This window comes from Natrix helvetica (assembly GCF_964273705.1).
Source record: "Natrix helvetica genome assembly, chromosome: 9".
NCBI lineage: Eukaryota > Metazoa > Chordata > Lepidosauria > Squamata > Natricidae > Natrix > Natrix helvetica.
The window spans coordinates 22,383,608-22,408,039 of NC_138560.1; the positions used below are offsets into that span (position 1 = coordinate 22,383,608).

Consider the following 24,432-nt stretch of genomic DNA (forward strand, 5'->3'; position numbering starts at 1 on the left):
AACCCTAAGAGACAGGGATTCTGACAGAGAGGGTCACCTTTGCAGAAAACTGATAGATCTCTCTATTCTGCATGAGGTGGAGGAAGCAGCGAGTGTGTAGCTTGGAGCTGTTCCTAGATGCTCTCACATTTTCCCCAGTCAACAATCAGAAGTATCTTTGATCTGACTGCCCAACTGCAAGAAAATGACCTTGATAGTGCGGTGCCTGAGTGTGACAACTGCAACATGTTCTCTGGTGCCTACCTGTGGGGCTGACAGAATTCACTTGGCGTAAAATCATGTCATCCTATGAGGTCGTTGATTGTTTTCTTGTAGATGTTTCATGAGGATTTGGTAACATCATCGGTTACCTGGCTAACTTAAGCAGTGATGTTGTTAATGAAAAAACAACAACCAAGCACCAAAGACCCCACAGTTCAACCCTGAGCTATAACCTTTCTCTTCTGTTGATACCATCAAATGGTGTTGTGGGCAGCTGGTGGCCAGAGGAGCTGGTTGCAAAGTCGGACAGTGAGGAGGTTTGGGAGGAACAGGGGCCAGTCCTGGGGGCTGAGGAAAGCTCAGGCAAGGGCTCTGCGTCGGAGGCAGAGAGGGAGCTAGACAGCAGTGCAGCAGAGGGACAGCTGGAGCCTGCTCCCAATGCGCGCATGCGCAGAGCTGCCAGAAGACAAGAACAACTAAGGAAGCAGGGTTGACTTAGGAGTAAAGCCACATCTTGGAGGTGATTGGCCCCTCCCAGAGGAACTAAAAGAGGAGCAAATGGGGAGTGGGCTTTTGCAGGAAACCATTCATTCGGTTGTGTCAACAGTGGCAAGTTCTGTTTGTGACTATAAGAGACTCTGTGCCAAGTTTTGCCTTGCCCTGCATTTGGAAGCTAGTTATCTGGCAATGCTCCAAGTGAGATAAGGTTCGTGTTGATAAACATTCCTCTGAAAGACTGTTTGCTAAGCCTTGCTGACTGTGAATGAAAGGAATTCACAGTCGTGTATATAAAAGGGGTTTTGTCAGCACCAAGACTCTGCTTCTTGCTTTCTAAGGAAGCCTGGGTCAGAACATGTGTTGCCTATTTCTTTCCAGGCAAAATTCAAAGGGCTGCTTATTGCTTTTATGTCTATGGTTTGCATCAAGTCTTCTTGAGAAAGTTCCTCTTGTTTTATGATTCAGGGTCTTTGTGGTCACCCAGTTTTGGGGGATGTATTTTCGATTGCATTATGGCAAGTCTAATTTAAAAGCTTTTAAGAAAAAGCACTTAAAAACAAAAGTTGTTGATTTTAACAGTGAGAATTGATTTTTAATATTTCTAGTTAACTTGATTGTTGCTTATCATAAACTGTGAGGAGTCATGAAAGGTTATAATACGGTTACCCAAACAAACGCATATTTGTTTGTAAGGAGATCATTAACAACCAGTGGTTTATATCAGTGAGAATTACAGTTTTCAGCATTCAGACTCACTCTGCTTTGGCCTTTCCAATTTTCAGGTGAGGAAAAACCATCCCCTCGATAATATATTTGACCAATGTGACAAGAGGTTGAACAAATGAGAAGGAACATATATTACGTTTTGATCTTGCGATCAATGGCAAGGCTAACCTTCTGTCCTGGCAGGCCGGGATGACCTGTTTTCCCTTTGAATCCCTGGAGAGAAGAAAAAAGACAACAATAATAGAGAGGCTGTAAACTTGGCTGCTAGATCAAAGTCAGCAGGCACTGAGAAACGGAGCTTCAGGGCTGCCAACAGTCCAAAAATCTACCTCCCCATAAAAGAATCTGGCTTGATTTACTACCTGGCAACAATCATTACAGTTGAAAACAGCTGGTAAACATCTGCATGCCAAGACAATGCTAAAAGGGCACCATCTAAATCAGGGGTGTCAAACTCGATTTCATTGAGTGCAGCATCAGGGTTGTGTTTTACCTTGGGGGGGATGGGGTGGGGGATGGGGCGTGGCCAAGGTGGGCATGGCCATCTCGACATCACTCGTGATGGGGCATTTGTGGGGTCCCGAGCGCTCTGTCAGCAAAAATGGGCTCCCGAGCTCTGTTTTCGGCTGCCACGGCCTCCTGCAACCCTCTGCCAATGAAAACGGAGCTCAGGTGGGCAGAGGCACCACAGGCAGGTCCTTCGTTGTTTCCAGGGTGACCCCACAGGCCAGATCTAAGTACCAAAGGTGGTATTCAGCAGGTTCTGAGCAGTTCTGGAGAACCGGTAGCGGAACTTTTGAGTAGTTTGGAGAACTGGTAAATACCAGCTCTGACTGGCCCAGCCCCCATCTATTCTCTGCCTCCCGAGTCCCAGCTGATTGGGAGGGAATGGGGATTTTACATTATCCTTCTCCTGCCACGCCCACCAAGCCACGTCCTCAGAACCGGTAGTAAAAAAAATTGAATCCCACCACTGCTAAGTACCCTGTGGACCAGATCCCGCCCGCAGGACTTGAATTTGACACCCCTGATGTAGATGATGAAAAATTGGCATCATCAGATCTCCCAAGAAGCTAAATGATCAATGGAAGAAAGAAATCACTCTTCTCTTCTTTCCCAATTACTAGTAGAATCTTGGATAGCCAACAACTTACTGGAGGTCCCATCATTCCTGGAGGTCCTGGAGGTCCTGAGTCCCCCTAGAAGAAGCCAAGAGTTAGTGCTACTTCAGGAAAGAGAACTGCAACAATCCAAGACTTCAGCATACTCAATCTGTCTCCTGCCCCAACTTCCCACCCAGATATAAACGGGCCCACTCTCTTTTCCTAGGAGGCATTTATGTAGCTGAATGATAAATTTGGTAAGTGAGTTTTGCCCTGTTTTACAACTTTCCTTGCCACGTGTCTTAAGAGGATCACTGCGGTCGTTAATTTAGTAACATGGTTCTTAGGTGAATCTGGCCTCCCCTTTGCTTGTCAGGAGGTCGCAAAAGGGGATCAGGTGACACCGCAATTGTCATAAATGTGAGTCAGTTGCCAAGTGTCTGAATTTTGATCAAGTGACTATGGAGATGCTGCAATGGTCGTAAGGTGAAAAACGGTCATAAGTCACTTTTTCCACTGCTGTTGTAACTTTGAATGGTCACTAAGTGAACTGTTATAAGTCGAGGACTACTTGTATTCTCAAGGAGCTGAAGGTCAGCGGACGCCAAATGGTCTTAATGGGTCACTTTTCAATCCTAAAGAGCCAAACAGGGACTGCAGGACAAAACCTATTACTAGGGGATTTTTTTTTGTGTGAATGTTGGGAGAAAGTCTAGTGTAATTTGCTGCTGGGACACCAGAGGTGGGTTGCTCCCAGTTCGGCCTCGTTTGGCCAAACCGGTAGTGTTATTTTTGCCTGGGTCGCAGAACCGGCAGCGACCCAGGCTTGCCACGCCCCCGAACTGGTTCCCTCGCCACCACTGAAGGCGCTGCCATGTTGTTTTTTAGTGACCGTGCGTGCACAGTTCATTGTAAATTGTTCTGCGCATGCACGAAGAACAATTTACATTTGACTGCGCTTGTGTGTGCAACACATGCAAAGCACGCGCAAAGCACGTGAGAAGTGAACTGGTAGTAAAACCAGCAGCAACCCACCACTGCGGGACACCCATTCTTACCCGGGATCCTGGTTTTCCATCTTTTCCATCTTGTCCCTCCAGGCCAGGTGGACCCTAAAAATAAACATAGATTACATCTTTCTTTGAACCGCCTAGAAGGAAAAAAGAAATCCAAGTGCAACGGTCAATGCTTTATGTTTATTTAATGCACTGTACGTATTAAGAGAGCTTAATGTGCTGAAGTTTGGTTTATGGATGGATATCTTTAAGCCAGAACATTTTAACCATAGTTGTTAAGATGAAAATAAATGAGCCACCCGATGACGGCTCACTGTAATGATCTGCTATGATGATCAAGCAGAGTTTGTAATTGATGGCTCTTACAGAATTAGAAATTATGCTGGGATGTAGACTCGCAAAATATCCTTGATGCTAAATTGGAGGCCCGTGTAATGGGGAAAATAGTGCACTACACTTAGAAGCCCACATCTGAAAATTGTTGCGATGCCAGCCTCTGAAGCTAAATGGAAAGTGAATATTGTCAAGCAAATGTACGTAATGTTCTGCTTGTTATGCTGTCATTTGCTTGTTGTGCAGATCATGGCTACGGAATCTAATGGATGGCTGTGTGAGCCATGGCTTTTAGTGAGATCTAATTTAAACAAGTGCCCTTTTCTAAGCCTTTTCATAAAATTGGTCCATTTGGGAAAAAAAGGTCAAACAGACTCCTTCTAATCTTTATCTATGGCAATCTTGCAAGGTGTGTGTGTGTGTGGGGGGGGGGGTTGATACCTTGAAACAAGAACTTCCTGACATTCAGGTCACATCATCCCTCTATGACTCTCGTGCTCTCAGTACAAAAGTACATTGGGGGGAAGCAGAATTCTTGAATATCCAGCACACAAAATAAATAGTTTAGAGAAGGATAGCAGCCCTAATTTCTGTTACAAAAGTAATAAAGCATCTTCCTACTTATTACCCAGTCTCTGCCCCCACCAGGTGCCCCAGAGGATGGAACGTTTAAATCAGAGGTGGTATCCAGCCGGTTCTGACGAACTGGTAGCGGAACTTTTGAGAAGTTCGGAGAACTGGCAAATACAACCTCTGGCTGGCCCCGCCCCATCTATTCTCTGCCTCCCAAGTCCCAGATGATCGGCTGGGTCTTCTTTTGTTGCCCTGCACAGGAGAACAGAGCTGGAAAGCAGGTTAGTGGGGTGGGGAGGGAATGGGGATCTTGCAATATTCTTCCCCCAGGAGTGGAGAGATTTTGCAGTATCCTTCTCCTGGAGTGGGGAGGGAATGTGGATTTTGCAGTATATTTCCCCTACCATGCCCACCAAGCTACACCCACAGAACTGGTAGTAAAAAAAAAAATGAATCCCACCACTGGTTTAAATATTTTAAATTCCAACTTCAAGTTGTCACAGTTTCCTTGTTTCAGGATGGGTGATGAGGAGATACAGCAAATTTAAGTTAAATTTGGTAGTGCAAGAGCGGGATGATCTGAGCTGGTTTCAAGTTATGAAAGAGACTTCTTAGGGTGGAAACAGGAAAACACGCCAGGTTTTCATACCATGCTGAAACCAGCTGTCTTCTCACTTTATTGCAGAGTGATTTAGATCAGGAGTTCCCCACTAATGGGCCTTCAGCTGTTTATAACCCGGCGTGGAAATGGCAGGTGAGAGCACATGCATCGCATGTCCACTTGCATGTGCAGTGGGGGAGTGTGTGCATACGTGCTCCACTAGCACAAGTGGTGGTTATGCATACATGCCCCTTACGCAAATGGACCAGTGCATGTGCATGATTGCCAGTGTTGTGGTCCACCAGCATCAGATTCGGACAGTGAGGAGGTTGGGGAGGAACGTGGGCCAGTCCTGGAGGCTGGGGAAGGCTCTGACGAGGGCTCTGTGTTGGAGGTAGAGAGGGGGCCAGAGCCGTATGCCAGTTATCAGCTGCCTTCAAAGTCAGACATCAGTGAGGCAGATGAACAGCTGGAGCCTGTTCCCAGTGTGCGCATGCACAGAGTTGCCAGACGATGGGAACAGCTAAAGAACAAGGGTCAACTTGGGAGTAAGGCAAGACAATGAATAGCCCCTCCCAGAGGAAATAAAAGAGGAGCGAAAGGGGAGTGGAGTTTGCAGGAGACAATTAGTTCGCTTAATTGGTTCGGAGTCTCTGAGACTCCTTGCCAAGTTCTGCAGAGATCGGCCTGGCAGCTCTCCAAGCCAGAGAAGGTCTGTGACTGTAAATCCTCCCTTGAAAGACTTTGCTGGATGTGAATGAGAAGAATTCACAGTCAATTAATAAAAGAGTTTTTTGTTGGGACAAGGAGTTTGCTTCATGCTCTTGGGAAGCCTCGGTCAGAACAGTCAGCTGCTCACATGGAACTATCTCCTCTCCCCCTCCCCTCCCCTCCCCCCTCCCACTGGTCTTCAAAGCCGGAAAGGTTGGGGAACTCTGATTTAGACCATCATGTTTCCAGCCTACTTACTTGTAGTCCAGGTTGCCCTGGAGGTCCGGGGGAACCCGCCATGCCAGGAGCCCCACGCATCCCTTCGCTGCCCTGCAGAAAGTAGAGAAGAAAAGCCCTTTCAGTGATTCAGCTGCTGTTGGCTGCCATGGGGACGCGGAGCAAAGCAGGAGCAGCCAAGGAGGGGACCCAGATTTATCAGAGGTTGTTGCAGAAAAATCAAATTCAGAAAGCACACAGAGACAACTGATTCAGCAGGATTCATTAAGTTCTTTATATACAGAACAACTGATGAATAAATGTACAATACCAATAGTAGATTCTTTCAACATGGTAGAGGTTACAAGCAGAACACAAGCAGGAGAGAACACTTTCATCTCAGAGTTCAGAGCAGACAGCGTTCTTCAAAGCACAGACTAGTTTCAGTTTCGATTCTCAGCACAGACTCAGATCTGTTTTAGCTCCCATTGGCTGACTTAGTTGCTGTGTCTATTCATTGGCTGACCTTGTTACCATGTCTCTCCCAGTCATGAATATTCTAACAAGATTGGACTGTGAAGAAATGCAATTAAATTCCCATGCATCTTCCTTTCCATTGTATTTCCAGGCAGTCCTTGACTTACAACAGTTTGCTTAGTGACCAGTCAAACTTACAAGGGCACTGAAAAAAGTGACTGACGTCCATTATCCCTACTTAGAACCTTTGCAGAATCCCCATGATCACATGATCAAAATTCAGATGCTTGGCCACTGGGTTCATACTTATGGCTGTGGCCGTCTCCCAAGGTCATGCGATCCCCTTTTAAGTCCTTCTGACAAGTAAAGTCAGTGGGGAAGCCAGGTTCACTTAACAGCCTGGTTGCTACAGTAACAATGTCAGCGTTCCAAACATCATGCAGAATTAAATCAGAGTCCAAGGCAGAGCTAACCTTAAAGTTCCAATTTAATAAGACAGACATGTTGGCAACGAACTGTGGAATCCCAAATCTAAAAGCTTCCTGGGATTCCACCCAGTTGAAAGTTCATGATCTTATCCCCACACCCATAAATCCATCACATGGTCCAATCTTCTTCAGCCACGCTGGCATCTCCACCCAGCTGGTTCCGGTCAGGTGCGGAGGTACGGAGACAAAAGATGACCTTGGGCTTCTAGAAAGGAATGACAGCAACACATTCCACAATTCTGCTCCTTTCTATTCCCCCCTCCCAATTACTACACTAATAGCATAGTGCAGGGGTGTCCAAACTTGGGAACTTTAAGACTTGTGGACTCTGGGAGTTGAAGTCCACAAGTCTTAAAGTTCCCAAGTTTGGACACCCCTGGCATAGTGAATTAATAGAAAGTGTGGCAGGCCAAAGATCCTAAAAAGGAATATAACTGCAGGCCTGACAAACAACTTCAGTGAGTCACTTAACAGCCGTGGCAAGAAAGGCTGTCAAATGGGGGTAAAACTCACTTAACAAATGTCTCACTTAATACAGAAATGTTGGGTTCAATTGTGGTCGTAAGTCGAGAACTACCTGTATTAAATTTTTATGCTGCCCATGTCCTCTAGGCAGCTTACAAGTTAGCTTCCTTTACTGGAAAACTCCCCATTCCCTGGATGACAGAAAGTGCCAGGCCTGCAGCCATATTTCCTTTTGGATCTTTGGCCTGCCACACTTTCTATTATTCTACTATGCATTTTCTATTGTGCGGAAATGGGAGGGGGGATAGTATGGAGTTAGATGCTATGTAGCCATAACAACATTCTTTCTAGAAAGCCAAGATCATCCTTTGTCTCTGCACCTGTGCATCTGACTGGAACTGGATGGGTGGAACTGCCAGCATGGCAGTGGGAGATTGGACCATGGGATGGACTTGTGGGTGTGGGGGCAAGATCTTGAACTTTCAACTGGGTGGGGAAAACCGGGAAGCTTTCAGATTCAGGTTTTCCCAAATGAGCCAACATGGCTCACTTAATAAATTGGAACTTTGAGCAATGCTTTGCCTTGGACTCTGATTTACTTCTGGATGCTATTTGGAACCCTGACAGAAAGTTGATCTGCTTCTGGGAGAAGTTAAAATTATGCTTTGCTAGAACCTCCAGAGAGAGGGGTCCCACAATGTACAACTCTTCTTTAACCCAAAGGGGCTTCCCTCCACAAAACAGCTGGACTTTCTTATGTCCCCCCCCTCCCTTGAAAACATTTCACTTCTCATCCAAGAAGCCTTTTCCAGTTCTGGCAGAACTTCAGGCAGAACTGAAGAAGCTTCTTGGAGGTGAATGGAAACCCCAAGAAAATCCAGCTGCCTTTTGAGAGAGAGAAAAAAGTACCTCGAGGATAACTATGACCTGAATGATTAAAAACCTCCTTCTCAAATTAGGCTCCAGGTTTCCTTCCCTTCAACACACCTCTTCCTATTTCCCAAGAGCCAAGCAAAATCTCCAGGCTGCAGTCCTGAGAAAACGCAGCAGATGTCAGTAAAAGCCAGCAATTGGCACGCGCTCGCGCGCGCACATGCACAAACAGACACAGACACAGACACACACATACACACACTTCTAATCTTTTCCCTGTTGCAACCCAACAGCTATTTTCCTCCCTTGGCATCCTCAAAGCAGCTTCTTTTCAGATCCAGGCTGCCAATGCCTTTTATCCATCCAGCCTTTTATTTGGCGAAAGAGTTCCCATGACTGGTAATACAAAGAAAAAACTCTCTGCCTTTAATAGTGTATGCCTACTACTGTGGGATGTTAGCACCCACCCCTCTCCTAGAAAAATGAAATATTTTAGGAAATATTAAAAGGGCAGAATAATTCCCCCTAAAAGGGAGGCAGAAACTCACACGTTTGTCAATGAGACATTAAGGTCTGAGCTAGTCTATTCTACATAACAAAGATCTACCTCCCTCAGGGAGAGCCATAATAGGAATTGCCCAAAGCCCTTTCATTACATCATCACCCAGCAAGAGTCAACCAAGCTTGGGACTCAGGACAGCCTACAGAGTTGCCCCTGCGTGGCCCCAGGGGAGCCTGACAACCAATCAGAATACAAGCTCAAATTCAAAAGCTCAGAGAGGGCATGAAACCCAGGCACTCTCAGCATCTCTGCCTATCTCAAACCATGTGGTCCTGTCCAGGGGTGGGTTCTGGGCGGCACTACTGCTGGTTTGCAATTTAAATTGTTCTGTGCATGCCCAGAACTGAAAAACAAGGTGATGGTGCTGATGACGCCAACGGGGGAACTGGTTCAGGGGCGTGGCAGGCTTGGGTCGCTGCCGGTTCCAGCGACTCAGGCTGCCAAACCACTACTGGTTTGGCCCAGTAGGAACCCACCACTGGTGGCGTAGTTCTAAATTGTCTAAGCCCCAAATTTCAAGCCTGGTGGCATAAGGAAATCTGTTGCGGGCAGAGGAGTGGAGGGCTCTTCTCGTGAAATATCTCTGGACTCGCTTAATTGTATTAATATCCGATATACAGTGTGGATTCCAGGCAGACGAGCTGTATTTGAGAATTGGTCTGGCAAAGGTTTTGTATGCCCTAGTTTGCAGTACAATATTACCGGAGAAGAAGCTTCACAAGATAAGGTTGACAACTCTTAACGCCTTTTTGGTAATGCTGTTACAGTGATTGTTTGAGATGAGTACTCCTAGGTACTTGGCAGAGTCTCTCTTCGTTGCTTCTTCTGTTTAGCTCTAGGTAATATGAAAGGACTGCAAGAGCAGCACTTTAGATGCAGTGTTTGGGGAAAGATAATATAATCTCCAGGAGAATCTCATGATCAGAAGAAGACTTCTCAAATGGACCTGCATTGGGAGTGCTGTTCTCCCTTCCGGTTCCGGCGGCCGACAGCGACGGGCAAGCCTTGCTCGCCCCCCGCATTCCCGGTGGGCTTCCCACTCCTTGGGGGGCACAGGACGCCCCGTAGAGGCGTCCTGCCACAGGGGCGGCACTGCGGGGGTTCCCTGGATCGGCGGTGGCCGGTGGGGGCCCCCCCGCCTCGCTCCAGGCACTGGGGAGCACGATGGGGAGACGCTCCGGCATCTTCACTGTGATGCCGATCGGAGAAAAAGAGAATAGAAGGATGCGGCTGCTGTGCGGTGAGGCGTGAACTTCCTCCATTCCTTTTAACAACTTCAATAACTTTAACAAAAAAGTCAGCTGTTTAAACTTTACTTTCGGCGTGAATCGGAGAGGCGCGGCTGGAGGGAGTGGGATTCCCCCCTCCCTTGGACAGGCGGCTGGAAACGATTTAGCTCTTAGCCCCAGGGAGAGGAGGAGGAGGGGGAGAGCCAACCAATGATGTCATGCCCCTACTAAGTGAATTTTCGGACTTAAACCTTAAAACAATGATGATCTGAAACTTTGAACATTGAACTTTGAAAACTTTATTTGTTGCCTCTAAACCCGAAGCTGGCAGGGCAAGATGGCACACTTCCGTTGTCTTTATGAAATGTGAAATCTGACTCCACCTTTAAAACTTCAGGCTTCCGGTCTTTGTCTCCGTGCTACTCAGATAAATCTCTTGTGGATTGCTGTTTTTTGAACTCCCTGGAGTGGAAATTTTGCTCTATTGCCAGGCCCAGTGGAAACAAAAACTCTCTTCTGCCTGGACCTTCTGTCTCTTGGACTCTCCTAGCTGCCTTGCCTTTCTGACTGACCATTCTCTATACTGACTGAACTTTTTATGGTATAAAGAATGCCACCTAAAAAACCACCTCCTGGAAGGCCTGGCTTTGCTGCCTCTGCCCCGACATCTGTAACCTCCAGTCCTAGTACACAATCAACAATAACAGCTTTGATGCAACCTAAATCCCTGGAGATGGAGTTTCAACAAATGTTTCAGCAGCTTTTACAGGGACAAGAGGAAATAAAGAAACAACTACAGGAGATGAAAGAAGAAATTAAAGAGAACCAGGACAAAATTAATAAGAACTCACAGAGATTGGACCTTTTGGAGGGTGGGGCGGCTGAGATGAGTGAAGGGATGGAAGGGATGCAGAAGGGAAACAAAGAACTTGACTCCCAGCAGGGAGTGCTGTTCTTACAGAGACAGAGGAAGGGGAAGGGAGAGACAGGGCCAATGCTGTCATATCCCAATTTCACCTGCAGATAAGTGCAGAGAAAGGATGGGAGGAAGGAAGGAGGAAGCCATGCTGCGTCCCTAGCAACCATTCAGCAATTGGTATAAAATTTCAAGGCCAGCAGGAAAGTTGACCTTCATGCCTTCATTTTTTTGGACTTGCTCTTCCAGGTTGGAAGCCATACCCCACCCCCTTTCTTCTCCAAGCCCAGGAGCCCAGAGAATTCCTTTTCCCCAACAGTTTATAAGGGCACTAAGTCCACAGTTGGGTTAACCACACGGATTTCCATGCATTCTTTCCCTCTGTCAATATTTTTGCAGCTGGAAAAAAAACCTCCAAGAAAATCAATTGTAAGAGAATTGTAAGAGAACTGTTTGCACCTGGTGTGTATAGTCTATATATATATATATATAGTTTTTTTTTCATTTTCATAACATATAACTCCATGTATACTATTACATAGCCAACATTGTATTGTATTATTAACTGTTTACATCAATTCATCTTACCATCAACTCCCAAAAACAATTATTGGCTCTTCTGCTCTCCATACACCATATTTGTCATTTTCTTCTCCTTCTCTCTTCTCCCTCCCTACTTCCTTTCTTGCCTCTGTCACCCTTCTCTTCTCTACTTCCCCTTCCTCTCTCCTTCTCCCCTCTCCCCTTTTCATTACTCCTTTCTCTCCTCCTCTTCCCCCCCTGCCCTCTCTTCTATCCCTCTCTTCTTCCCTTACCTCTCTCCTCTACTTCACACTCTTCATCTCGTTTACTTGGTGTATTTCAGCTTCTGAGCGAGCTCCATTTTATGTTGATGGTATTTATAATTCCTTTTCAGTATACATATTTAATTTTAACATATATCTTCCTCTTTCTTTTTTTTAAAGAGAGAACAAAAAGGTGTACGTATATATTGTCATTATACTTTTAACCCCCCTCCCGATCTGTATGGTTTTATATGCGACTTTCTCTAATATATTTTTAGAAACCCACTGCATCCATGCTTTTATACAGAAGTGCTACTGTATCATTTCAGCTCAACTACCCCTAAATATATGTAATCTTCTTGATGCATCTTTCTCAAACAGCTTCTTTGTGTGAAGGAGAACGCCAAGAAAAAGGGTGTAGCATTGACTGGTGCAATTTTGCTCCCATTGAATTTTGCTCCTGCTTCTTGCAAAATGGGTCCTGCCTTCGTTTATCTTCCCTCCCCTCAAGATTTTACTTTGGTCACTCACCTTTTCGGCTGGGGGTCCTTGAGGTCCAGGAGATCCTGCTTTTCCTGGAAAACCTGGAGGACCCTAAAAAACACACCAGGAATGACTTCAGCAAACCAAATATGCTACATTAGTAAGAAAAGATCTAGTTAGCCTAATGTGGACTCTTGTAATAGGACAAGCAGGGATTCTGCAATGTGTCTTGTTGTTGTTAGTTGTGAAGTCGTGTCCCATCGACCCATCGCGACCCCATGGACAACATTCCTCCAGGCCTTCCTGTCCTCTACTATCCTCTGGAGTCCATTTAAGCTCATGCCCACTGCTTCGGTGACTCCATCCAGCCACCTCCTTCCCTGTTGTCCCCTTCTTCTTTTGCCCTCAATCTTTCCCAACATTAGGGTCTTCTCCAGTAAGTCCTTCCTTCTCATTAGGTGGCCAAAGTATCTAAGTTTCATCTTGAGGATCTGGCCTTCTAAAGAGCAATCAGGATTGATCTCATTAGACTACTATACATTTCTATAGCCTATCATAGAGAAGGGACAGAAGCTCTGCAAAAACCAAAACTCCCCACTAATTTTACTCATTATCTAACTTTGGAGCTTCTGAGATTTCAGCCGGCTCAGGTGCTTCATGGTGTAATGAGATTTTGATGTCAGGTTATGCACTGTGGTGAAAAGGATGTCACAGCTGATCTCTGAATGGAAGATGAGTTGATGTTTTGGGCCAAGAGGAGGCCTCAACTGAGATTTTCCACCCCAAATGAGAAAACTGGACAGAAAGTTGTGTGGTTCTGTGAAGATCTGATGAAGTCTTCACAGGTGGTGTCTTTGGTTAGCTTTAAGCATAATTTTTCATAGCTGATGTTCTCCAGCTATGCTGGATTACCAATTTCCATCCTGTCCGGTCCAAACCATATCTGGATGGCATCAGATTGGAGAAAAGTGATTGGAAGCTTGTGGAAAGTTAGATTTTCAGCCTATCTTATCCATTTCTGTATGACCAGAGAAAGGACTGGGACTTTTGTTTTTTGAGCTTAGTTATTTTTTTTGAAGAGACCTTGGAGGTCTTCTAGTCCAACCCCCTGCTGGAGCAGAAAACCCTATGCCATTTCAGACAAATGATTTTTAAAAACCTCCAGTGTTGGAGCCCCTACAAATTCTGGAGGCAAGTCTTTCCACTGATTAATTGTTCTAATGGTCAGGGCTCTGACGATGTTACCTAGTTGGGTCATGCAAAAAAAAAAAAAAAAAAAAAACCAGCCAAGCTCCAAGATCACCAAGGAGCCCAAAGTTCAGCTCTGTGCTATAAATATTCTCTTCTATTAGTACATTTGTTTTTTCTCACACTGCCCTGTTTCTCCAAAAATAAGACCTCCCCGGATAATAAGCCCAATCGGGCTTTTGAACACATGCACTAAAATAAGCCCTCCCCCCCAAGATAAGCCCTCCCTGAAAATATTGCAACAGAGCAGCAGCCATGGGGTGACCACGCTTGCCGCCTCCTGCACCTCAAAAATAATAAGACCTCCCTGAAAATAAGACCAAACGCTTATTTCAGGGATCAAAAGAAAATAAGACCCTGTCTTATTTTGGGGAAAACTTGGTAGTATTGCTTGTCTTCTTAAACAGATTTCTCTTGGCGATCTTATTCCTAAAGAGAATCTTAAATAATGTCATTGGGATCTATTGGAAGAGGCTCTGTGAAACTTTACTTATGGCCATGCAGAGTTTCCAACTCACAGACATTTTACAAGTGTGATTGTCTAAGGAGACCCAAAACTCCTGGGCAAAATATTTTGGGGTGTACCAAACTTACCGGTGCCCCCGGAAAACCAGGCTGGCCTTGAAAACCCTGTGAATAAAATAAATGTAGATTAACACCCAGCAATGCTCAAGATAAATAGGCAAAATAACCTTCCCTCATGCAAGCTGTGCTATCTGAAATAGCTATGGCCAGCAAAACCAGATTAGCATTTTGGATGGGGGACCACAGAGAAATCTCAGGGCAGGCGACTAAACAAGGAAGAGGAAAAATGTTGTCAGAAAGAGGCGAGGATAAATAACGACAGTATTGGATTTCTGTATTGTTTACTCAGGTGGCATTAAGTTATAATACAATAATACAATAACAGAGTTGGAAGGGACCTTGGAGGTCTTCTAGTTCAACCCCCTGCCTAGGCAGGAAACCCTATACCGTTTCAGACAAATGTCTATCCAACATCTTCTTAAAGACTTCCAGTGTTGGGGCATTCACAACTTCTGGAGCCAAGCTGTTCCACTGATTAATTGTTTTAACTGTCAGTTCCTAAAGGACTTCCTTACTTCCCCCTCTTCCCTCCCCTCCCCTCTCCTTTACCAAGGAAAACTTTTGGATGTTGCTCGGTGGCGCTTAGGACAAGGAATTTGAAGTTACAAAAACCTTCTATGGAGTTTCAGCAGAAGTAAGACTGCTCAGTTCTTTGATGGATAAATTTAAGCATCTAAGCCAGAAGTCATCAAACTTGGCAACTTTTAAGACTTGTGGACTTCAACTCCCAGAATTCTCCAGCCAGGAATTCTGGGAGTTGAAGTCCACTAGTGTTAAAGTTGCCAAGTTTGGGGACCCCTGAATTCTAAGCTGCCAAACTGGAAAGATAGAAATGTGTGAGACACATGAGGGAAAGAGAATCTCCTGTGCCCCAGTGGCACTTTTTAAAAATCAGCTTTTCCCATCTTTTGATGCAAAATAAGAGCCACGCCGGTTGAATGGAGAGATCCCTGAAACTGATGGAACACAGATTCCAATCCTTACTCCTGTGAGTGAGTTGATCCGTTGATGGGTGCTGCCTAGGAGGTTTTGGGGTCAGGACCCTAAGCTTGATGGGGAAGGTTGAGACAGAAGTGGTACTCAAGCCAAAGTAGTACAAGAGGCAAACAGCCAATGGAGCTCATTAAAGTAGTGAGTTTTGCCAGGATGTTTTGTGAGAATGTCACAAGGGGAACCTCAAGACATATTTCTGGTTTTATCTTCTACATCAGTTACCTGGAACCATTGCTTTTTGCAAGAAAATGAGGCGAACTAAGAGCTGTCCACAAGTTCAGGTAGTCCTTGACTTACAATGATTCATTGAGTGGCTGTTCAAAGTTACGGCGGCACTGAAAAAAGCGACTGATGACCATTTTTCACACCTATAAGCATCCCATGGTCACGCGGTCATACTTCCGATGCTTGACTCATATTTATGACCCTTGCAATGTTCCTGAGTCAGGTGATCACATTTTGTGACTGAGTCAACGGAGAAGCCAGGTTCACTTAACAATTGTGTTGCTAACTTGCCAATTGCAGTGATGCACTTAACAACTGTGACAAGAAAGGTTGTAAGTTGGAGGGGAAATTCCATCACTTAGCAACAGAAATTTGGAGCCCAATTGTGGTCATAAGTTGAGGACTACCTGTATGGCCAAAACAGTCGGGATGGTGGCCATGGTGGGGCGATGAAAGCTATACTCATTTTTATGGGTGTTATACACTATGTCCAATGCCATGAAAAACTGTTATGGCTGACTCTCTATGCAGCCCCACTTGCAAGTAGGCAAAAGTAACACGAGGAGGGAGGGAAGATACCGGAATGTAAGGGAGGCTCAGGAGGGAAATATGAAATGCAAAGGTGCCAACTGGAACTTGAGACAGATCCAACCCCCCAAGGTCTGAGAACATCTGAGGCAGGCAGAGCGTTCCCAGAGCAAGGAAAGTGCAAATGATTGGTGGACAATGGACAGGGCCAGGGGGGAAATGGGAAAGTTTTGCTATGCTGTTTGGGCATGAAATTGTTAAAACTGGCATTTCTACTTCTTTACCCATATGGGATTTTCAGTAAAGGGAAAAAGAATGTCCCAGGAGTTTCTCTTGCTGTCTAACCAGTGGTACAGTTGACATAAAACAGACAGAATTTCATCTGCACCAGCCCAGCTGCCCTCAACCTTTTCAACCATGCCCTGCAGACACTCCTGCTAGCGCTCCAGATCAAGTCTCTAGCAGAGGCTAGAGGAAATAACACTCAAGACAGGGAGGCATAGGGACCAGGGATGAAATGCTACTGGTTGGGGGTGCTTCGCCCAAACTGGTGGTAAAAATGCTTTTAATTTTTTAAAAAAAGGTTCCGATGATCCCACGGCACGGCTGATTGTTGGAAACTTACTTTTTAAAGCATTTTTTTTTACTACCGGTTCGGGTGAATAGGTAATAAAAAAATGCTAAAAAACGTAAAAATAAGTTCTGACGATCAGCTGTGTGACAATCAGCTGTGCCACATGATTTATATTCACTGTAAATCGAGCGGCACAGCTGTTCCCTGCCTGTTGTTCTTTGCAGACTCAGAAAAGGCATCTTAGGGCCTGCGTTGCGCCTGTGCCTGCGAAGCAAACCAGTAGTAGACTTCAGAGCATTTCATCCCTGATAGGGACACTCTTGCAGTGCCAGAAGAGAAGGACACCCTCCCTCACTCTGGGTGTAGCCCCATGGGATGGCCACTTCCAGAGTGGAAAGACTCTTGGCCCAGAATATCTTACCTGGTCTCCTTTTTCTCCTGAGCTGCCTGGCAATCCCCGTTCTCCTCTGGGACCCTGATGCGAGGAAAGAGTAACATTGGTGTTCTTTGCTGCACTGCAGACTTGAAGTTCTCCCTGGGCTGGTTAGCCAGGGTCTGGCAGGCTTAGATGATGAATGAATGAATGAAAGCTGGAACCTTTGTCCCTGACATGCTCCTTCTCAATTTGTACAACAGTTTTGAAATCCAGAGAACTGTTCAAATAATCAGAGCCCTCACCACCATCGCGGTGTGATAAACTCCAGAGTCAGGGTCACCTCCTTAGTGAGAACTATGACCCAGATCATATATAAAGTACACAAAATATATTCCCTTCCTGCATTCTCAAACATGCTAACAAGTATAGATATCTAAGGAGATCGGCGAAAGCTTTCCCTGTTTACTCAACCTCGGATACCCAACCTTTGATATGTCCCTTCCTTTCTGACTGCTGCCTGTTTTTAGATTGGAAACCTCTCAAGGCGAGACCTATCAAACTTGTTGTTTGCAAAGCATAAATAATTTCCCATCAAACCATTTGCTACCAAAGGCCAGGTTTGCTGCAGTTCAGGGTGCTCAGAGGCCGTGGAAGCCTCAAGATCTCCTGTAGTACAACACCCAGAATTTGCACCATCCGGATGCCTTGGTTGCAACCAAAGAGTCAGATTTAACAGATTAATAGAGTGGGGAGGGACCTTATAGGTCATCTAGTCCAACCCCCCACTCAAGCAGGAGACCCTACACCATTTCTGACAAATGGCAATCCAGTCTCTTCTTGAAAGCCTCCAGTGATGAAGCTCACACAACCTCTGAAGGCAACTTCTGTTCCATGGGTTGATTGTTCTCACTGTCAGAAAGTTCCTTCTTATTTCCAGGTTGAATCTCTCCTTGGTCAGTTTCCATCCATTATCCCTTGTCCGGCCTTCAGGTGCTTTGGAAAATAGCTTGACCTCCTCCTCTCTGTGGCAGCCCCTCAAATATTGGAATACTGCTATCCTGTCTCCCCTGGTCCTTCTCTTCACTAGACTAGCCAGGCCCAGTTCCTGCAAATGTTCTTCAGATGTTTTAGCCTCCAGTTCCCTAATCATCCTGGTTGCTCTTCTCTGCACTTTCTCCAGAGTCTCAACCTCTTTTTTATTGTTTGGTGACCAAAACTGGATGCAGTACTCTAGGTGTGGTCTTACTAGGGCTTTATAGATTTGATTGGTCATGCCATATGTTAAATGAGCTGATAAGCTTACCGAGGGTCCTATGGGTCCTATAGGTCCATCTATGCCGGGAGGCCCCTGGAAAGCAAAAGGAGACATTTCATCAGCAGCATTGCTAGAAATTAAAAATGCTCCTAGTGTAGGATGGAAGGGAGGAGATAAGCTTTTGAGTTGTCAATTGTTGATCTAGCAATAACCACTTCAGAGAGTAAGACGGTTTTAAAAAAGAACAAGTACGCAATTCCATAAACCTGTTTATTATTTTTATTTACTAAATTGCAGACTTAATAAATCTAACCTAATATATAAATAACAATTATGAGAGCCCTGACATCCTTCGTGAGAGGGGGTGTAGGATTTATGGGTCACCATTAATGGGAACATTCCACAGACAGTTATGCCTTACTGAGATACTTGGAAAATTGTTTACACGGAAGAGGCTCCAAAATTGATCTGTAAAATCTTCCAGGGGAGCTTCGAAAGTCCTTTAAAAAAACCAACAACCCCAAAGAATCACAGTAAATTGATGTAGGTCTGCTTTTCTCTGACTTTTCTCTGGTGGCAGGAGATGGTGGATGTTGTGGCAAACACTCCTAAAAAGGGTCAGGCTTGGAAAGGTTAATCTACAGCATGGGTCAGCAACTCATTGCTCTGGAGCCACATGTGGCTCTTTCATCCCTCTGCTGCAGCTCCCTGTTGCTGGTCGGCTCCACAATTGATAGGGCTTTCGGTTAGGACAGGCAGAGGAAAAAGCGTGCCGCACTAGGAGGAGACTCTATGGTGGGGGAACCGGACTTCCAGTCGGCTCCAGAATTGAATGGGGGGGGGGGGGCTCCTGGTTAGGATCTTTGTGGCTCTTTGAGTGTTTAAGGTTGCCAACCCCAGCAATTTGAGTAAGATGGTCTTTGGAGTTAGAACACTTTCAGACAACCAGCCCTTGGGTCTCTCAACCTGTCAGTCTATTTCAGTAGAGAATGAGCCCATGGTGGATCTTAGCTCTTTTGATTCTTGGTGATGTAGTCCTACCTTCCCTTCCTTCCAGTTCTTCCCACACATATTGTAGCCCAGATGAAATGAGCGGGTGGCAAATTAATTAGCTCCTTTAAGTATCTATTTTTTCTGGGTAAATAGGAAGGAACAATTCCCCTTTCCTTTGCTAGGGGACATATCGGCATACAAGGTGCCAGCCTGTGAGTTTTGTTCCTCTCCATAGCTTGTCTTGGACTGAATTTTAAATTATCTTTCCTGGTCTGGTTAGATTCAGAGAGAGTGACTACCATAGAATCATAAAACATTGGGCTGGAAGGGACCTTGGAGGTCTTCTCCTCCAACACCCTGATCATGGCAGGAGAGCTCATACCGCCCCAGGCAGATGGTTGTTCAGTCTATTAGAACTTAGAATAACTTTATTGCCACTTTGAATGTACACTGCTTGGCATACATTAAAATGAAATTTCATTGCCTACAGCTCTCAAAGGAGCGCCACCTCTAATATACACTACATAAACATGACAAAGTAAATAGATAAATACAAAACGATGCGCATACCCATATATGTTATATGGCATGGAGAAACAACCCAGTCTAGATCAGATGTAAAGATGTACACAGTGAGAGAAACAAATCTTGCGAGTTTACCAGACAGATGGCCTAAGGAACAAAGCTGTTACAGATCCTGCTAGAAATACTTAGAAACCTCCTCCCAGAGGGGAGAAACAGTCCCTCAAGATTTGGAATACAGCTATCGAGTCATGAAATTCCTTGTCCACAGAAGTGATAAAGAAGAATACATCAAGAATTTATGGAATTGCAAGCTTTTGGTCATAATGTTGTTTGATAACTAGGAAATCTGCTTGAGCTAAAACAGTGTTTCTTAATCTTGACAGCCTGAAGACAAAGGTAAAGGTTCCCCTCGCACATATGTGCTAGTCGTTCCTGATTCTAGGGGGCAGTGCTCATCTCTGTTTCAAAGCTGAAGAGCCAGCGTTGTCCAAAGATGTCTCCTTGGTTATGTGGCCGGCATGACTAAACACCGAAGGCGCATGGAGCGCTCTTACCTTCCCACCAAAGGTGATTCCTATTTTTCTACTTGCATTTTTTACTTTCAAACTGCTAGGTTGGCAGAAGCTGGGACAAGTAACGGGAGCTCACTCCGTTACACAGCACTAGGGATTCGAAGCGCTGAACTGCCGACCTTGCTGATCTACAAGCTCAGCATCTTAGCCCCTGAGCCACCGCATCCCATTGAAGCCTGAAGATATGTGGAGTTCAACTTCCAAAAATCCCCAGCCAGTTGAAATCCACACACCTTCAAGGTGTCGTTGTTGAGAAATGTGCCACTAAAACCTGAGCTTCCCCTTTGTTTAGCAATGCCCTTAAAGTAAAGCAGCTTCCCTCACCAAGGTATTTTATGTTTACCCAACTTAATATGAATCTTAATGCATTTCCTGCCCTTTCGTATTCCTACTTTCAGTCTGATTTACAGCAATGTTAAACAGTTAAAGCAATAAATTAAAACACTTCTTAAAAAATGCAGATGTAGCTACAACGGAATAAAATGGATACCGATGGTATTTTAAAAGGCCTTTGAGGATAGAACTTGCAGCTTGGAAAGGTGCAGCTTTGCAAAAATGGGAGGAGGGTTGTAAGAAAGAATTCCTCAGCCACAAACTTTCCCAATTTCTTTTTTTTCCAGAATTTTTTTTATTTTTCAATTCTCTTACATATCATTTTAAGTATACATTCACATAATTGTTTTTCTTCTTTACATTTATAATTCTTATACATTTATTATTTCATTTAATAGGTTATAATATACAGTTTGGGTTGCTTTGTTTACCATCCCTTCCTCCTGTTGTAACACCACCTTATTTGCCCTTTCTTTTCACCCTCCCTCCCTTCTCTACTTCCTTCCTCCTCTTCTTTCCCTTCCTTCTTCCCTTCCCTTCCTCCTACTCCTACTCTTCCTCTTCCCCTACCTACCCTCTCTCCTTCTCTTCCTCTCCCTTCCATCCTCCTTCCCCTTCCTTCTTTCTTCTTTCCTTTCATTCTCTCCTCCTCTCTCTCTTTCTTTTCTATTATTGTAAGTGTCTCTTTCAGGTCTCAGTTTATTTTCCTTGGGATGGTATTTCCCCAAACCCAAATACTGTATAATTTGATATCATTTCTTATTCCCTTACCTTCACTAATCTATTCTAATTATATTTCCCCCTCCCTTTGTATCTTGCTGTTGTATATATACTTACATATTTAATATTTTCTTTTCTGTCCCCCCCCCCCCCATTTCCATTTAACAGTGCATCCTCTGGGTTCTATACCTCCTCCCTACTTTCTTTTCTAGTTTCTTTTCTCAAACCAATCATAAAATCTTCCCCATGTCTTGAAGTACTCTGATTCCTCTTTATCCTTTATTTTCATTGTCAACCTGTCCATCTCTGCACAATATAATATCTTTTTTTACTATCTCTTCATCTGTTATTTAGTTTCCAATTTTGGGCAAATACAATTCTTGCTGCTGTAGTTACATGTATAATCAAATAAGTATCCTTATTAGGTATTTCTCTGGGATAATACCTAGTAAAAATATCTCTGGTCTAAATTCTATTTCTTTTTGTAACATTTTCTTTAACCATACTCTTAAAACTTTCCCAATTTCTGAGGGATGAGCTCTGAAAAGATTAAAGGAAAGGACATTTAAGATAAACCCACTTCCAGATACTTACCGATTCTCCTTTCTCCCCTGAGGGTCCAACATAGCCCCGTTCTCCTTTGGCACCCTAAAGGCAAGGAAGTACATAAACATGACAAAGGAATATTGTCAGCAGTTCTATAAGAGCAATTCCCCCCCCTTCCATTCAATCATTTCAAATTCTCGGAGTCTCCCCATACATATCCCTGCAGTTTTCTTGATTAAGTTTTTTAGAAGTAATTTGCCATTTGGTTTGCCATTCTCTGTTTCCTAGGGGTAAGAGGAAATGCTTGGCCCAAGGTCACCCAGTTGGCTTTGTGCCCAAGGTGGGACTAGAACTCACAGTCTCCTGGTTTCTAACCTGGTGCTGGTACCACTACACTAAACTAGCAATTAATAACAGCCAAAGCTATCGAGTGAGCACTGCACTAACACAAAAATTCCCTCTTTCTTCCATTCTTCTAATCAAATAATAAAAGTTCTGCAAATATTTTGTTATATATAAAAGGTCAAACAACGTTTGGCAAACTCTGCTTTTGAAACCGACATTTTAGATTTTTAAATATTGATTCTAAAAATGATTTAAAAAATTAACATATATGATAAAATCTGAACATTTCACTTTCTCCTACATGCAGTGAAAATCCAATAGGGCCTTAAGAGGATTTACTGTATTCTACAGAGGATCATTTGAGAAGAAGAGATTTGGGTCAGAAGAAAGTCTTTGAGTTTGTTTTTTCTACAAGGCAATTTTGCTCCACTGTGGAGAACTGATGACTACCCAACATCTTTCTTGGGATTCAGAAAATGTTTTTTGGGTGGCACTGGTTTCCTTCCTTCCTTCAGAATGCAAGGCATTATTGTATCTATCTAATTTATATGCTGCCCGTCCCACTCTGCAAACTGACTGAGTGGATTAAAAAGGTAAAGGTTCCCCTCACACATATGTGCTAGTTGTTCCCAACTCTAGGGGGAGCTGCTCATCTCCGTTTCAAAGCTGAAGAGCCAGCGCTGTCCGAAGACTTCTCCTTGGTCATGTGGTCAACATGACTAAATGCTGGAGGCGCATGGAACGCTGTTCCCTTCCCACCAAAGGTGGTTCCTATTTTTCTACTTGCATTTTTATGGGCTTTCAAACATTGGCAGAAGCTGGGACAAGTAACGGGAGCTCACTCCGTTATGCAGCGCTAGGGATTCGAACCGCCGAACTGCCAACCTTTCTGATTGACAAGCTCAGCGTCTTAGCCACTGAACCACTGTATCCTGAGCCACCACATCTTAGCCACCCCTGGGTGGATTACAATTAAAATAGTAAATTTAAAAATATTTAAAACATTAGATACAAAGATGAGAAGCACAAGGCAAGATCTGTACGGTGGTGGCCTCTTCAGTCCCTCAGCCACCTTCAACATGGAGCGCTCCCATCAGCACCGAAGCCAATAATCAGAGCCAGAGTTTGAAACCCTTCTGAGGGCCAAAAGTGTCATTACGGCTTAGCTGAACTGTTCTCACAGTGGGGAGAAATTAGAAGGGGGGGGGAGTACAAGACACCCCCCCTTGAGATCCAGGAGAAAGAAGGGATACAAAGAAAGGTCATACTCACAGGGAGTCCAGGCGGTCCTACTGATCCAGGATATCCAGGCTGACCTGGAGGACCCTGAAGAGAAGAACATTGAAAACATCTCAATGCAGGCCAGGATTGAGGCTTCGCGTTAACCTGACAGAACTAGCTCTCTATGGCATCTGCACAGTTCCATGTTGATGTTCAGGTAGATGCTAGAACTGTGATGGTGAACCTATGGCACAGGTGCCCCAGGAGGCGTTGCCCTGTCAGTTGCAGCCCACATGTGGGCACTGGCCATCTGATTTTTGGGCTTGATTTTCAGCCGTTTTTCGCCCAGACTTCCGGTTTGTGCTTTGGGCCATTTTGTGCCCTCCCCAGGCTCCTAGAAAGCCTCTGGAGCCTGGGGTGGGCAAACAATGGGATCCACCAGGCTCACCGGAAGTCAGAAAATGAGCCGTTTCTGGCCTCAGGGGGGACATTTTTGTCCTCCCCAGGCTCCAAGAAAGCTGTGTGCGTATGCGCAGGGCAGCAGCAGGGGTGCATTAAATTATGGGTGTGGGCAAGCGATAGCGCACGCACATTTACTTTTGGCAACCGAGGTGAAAAAGTTTCGCCATCACTGTGCTAGAACATAGCAGGCAAGTCTTCCTTTTCAACTCTGGCTGGGGAATTCTGGGAGTTGAAGTCCACAAGTCTTAAAGTTGCCAGGTTTGGGGACCTCTATATTAAGGGATTGGACAGGCATTCTCTTTTACTGCAACCTTGGGGGTCACCATGGAACTAAGGCAATGTTTTTTAACCTTGGCCGGTGCACATGTGCGCGCCAGCCAGATGGTTTTTGGATTTTCAGCACATGCATGCACGCCAGCCAGCTGATCTTCCCAAGTGCCAGAATGGCATGTGCGCACCGGCCAGCTGGTCTTCGGGTTTCTGGCACTCTGGGGCATGCAAAGCCCAGCTATCCAGCGCGCATGTGTGCCCCAGAAACCAGAAGAGCAGATAGTGATGCCACGCATGCCCACAGAGAAGGCTCTGCATGCCACCTCTGGCACATGTGCCATAGGTTTGCCATCACTGTTCTAAGCCATGCCATTCATGGGTGTTCAGATCTATCTTTTCCAACCT

General features: G+C 44.9%; 1 protein-coding gene across 7 annotated transcripts in view; it reads right to left on the reverse strand.

Moving 5' to 3' along the window:
- COL16A1 (collagen type XVI alpha 1 chain) overlaps positions 1-24,432 on the reverse strand; it is a 289,804-nt gene that overhangs the window by 21,696 nt on the left and 243,676 nt on the right. For all 7 annotated transcript variants that reach the window (XM_081962316.1, XM_081962321.1, XM_081962318.1 and 4 more), the window contains 10 exons: positions 23,347-23,400; positions 21,778-21,831; positions 18,089-18,133; positions 16,831-16,884; positions 14,099-14,134; positions 12,305-12,367; positions 6,021-6,092; positions 3,587-3,640; positions 2,580-2,624; positions 1,594-1,638 (listed from right to left, as the gene is read on the reverse strand). In XM_081962316.1, coding sequence (XP_081818442.1) covers positions 1,594-1,638; positions 2,580-2,624; positions 3,587-3,640; positions 6,021-6,092; positions 12,305-12,367; positions 14,099-14,134; positions 16,831-16,884; positions 18,089-18,133; positions 21,778-21,831; positions 23,347-23,400 — 522 coding nt within the window. The remainder of the gene's footprint in view (positions 1-1,593; positions 1,639-2,579; positions 2,625-3,586; positions 3,641-6,020; positions 6,093-12,304; positions 12,368-14,098; positions 14,135-16,830; positions 16,885-18,088; positions 18,134-21,777; positions 21,832-23,346; positions 23,401-24,432) is intronic.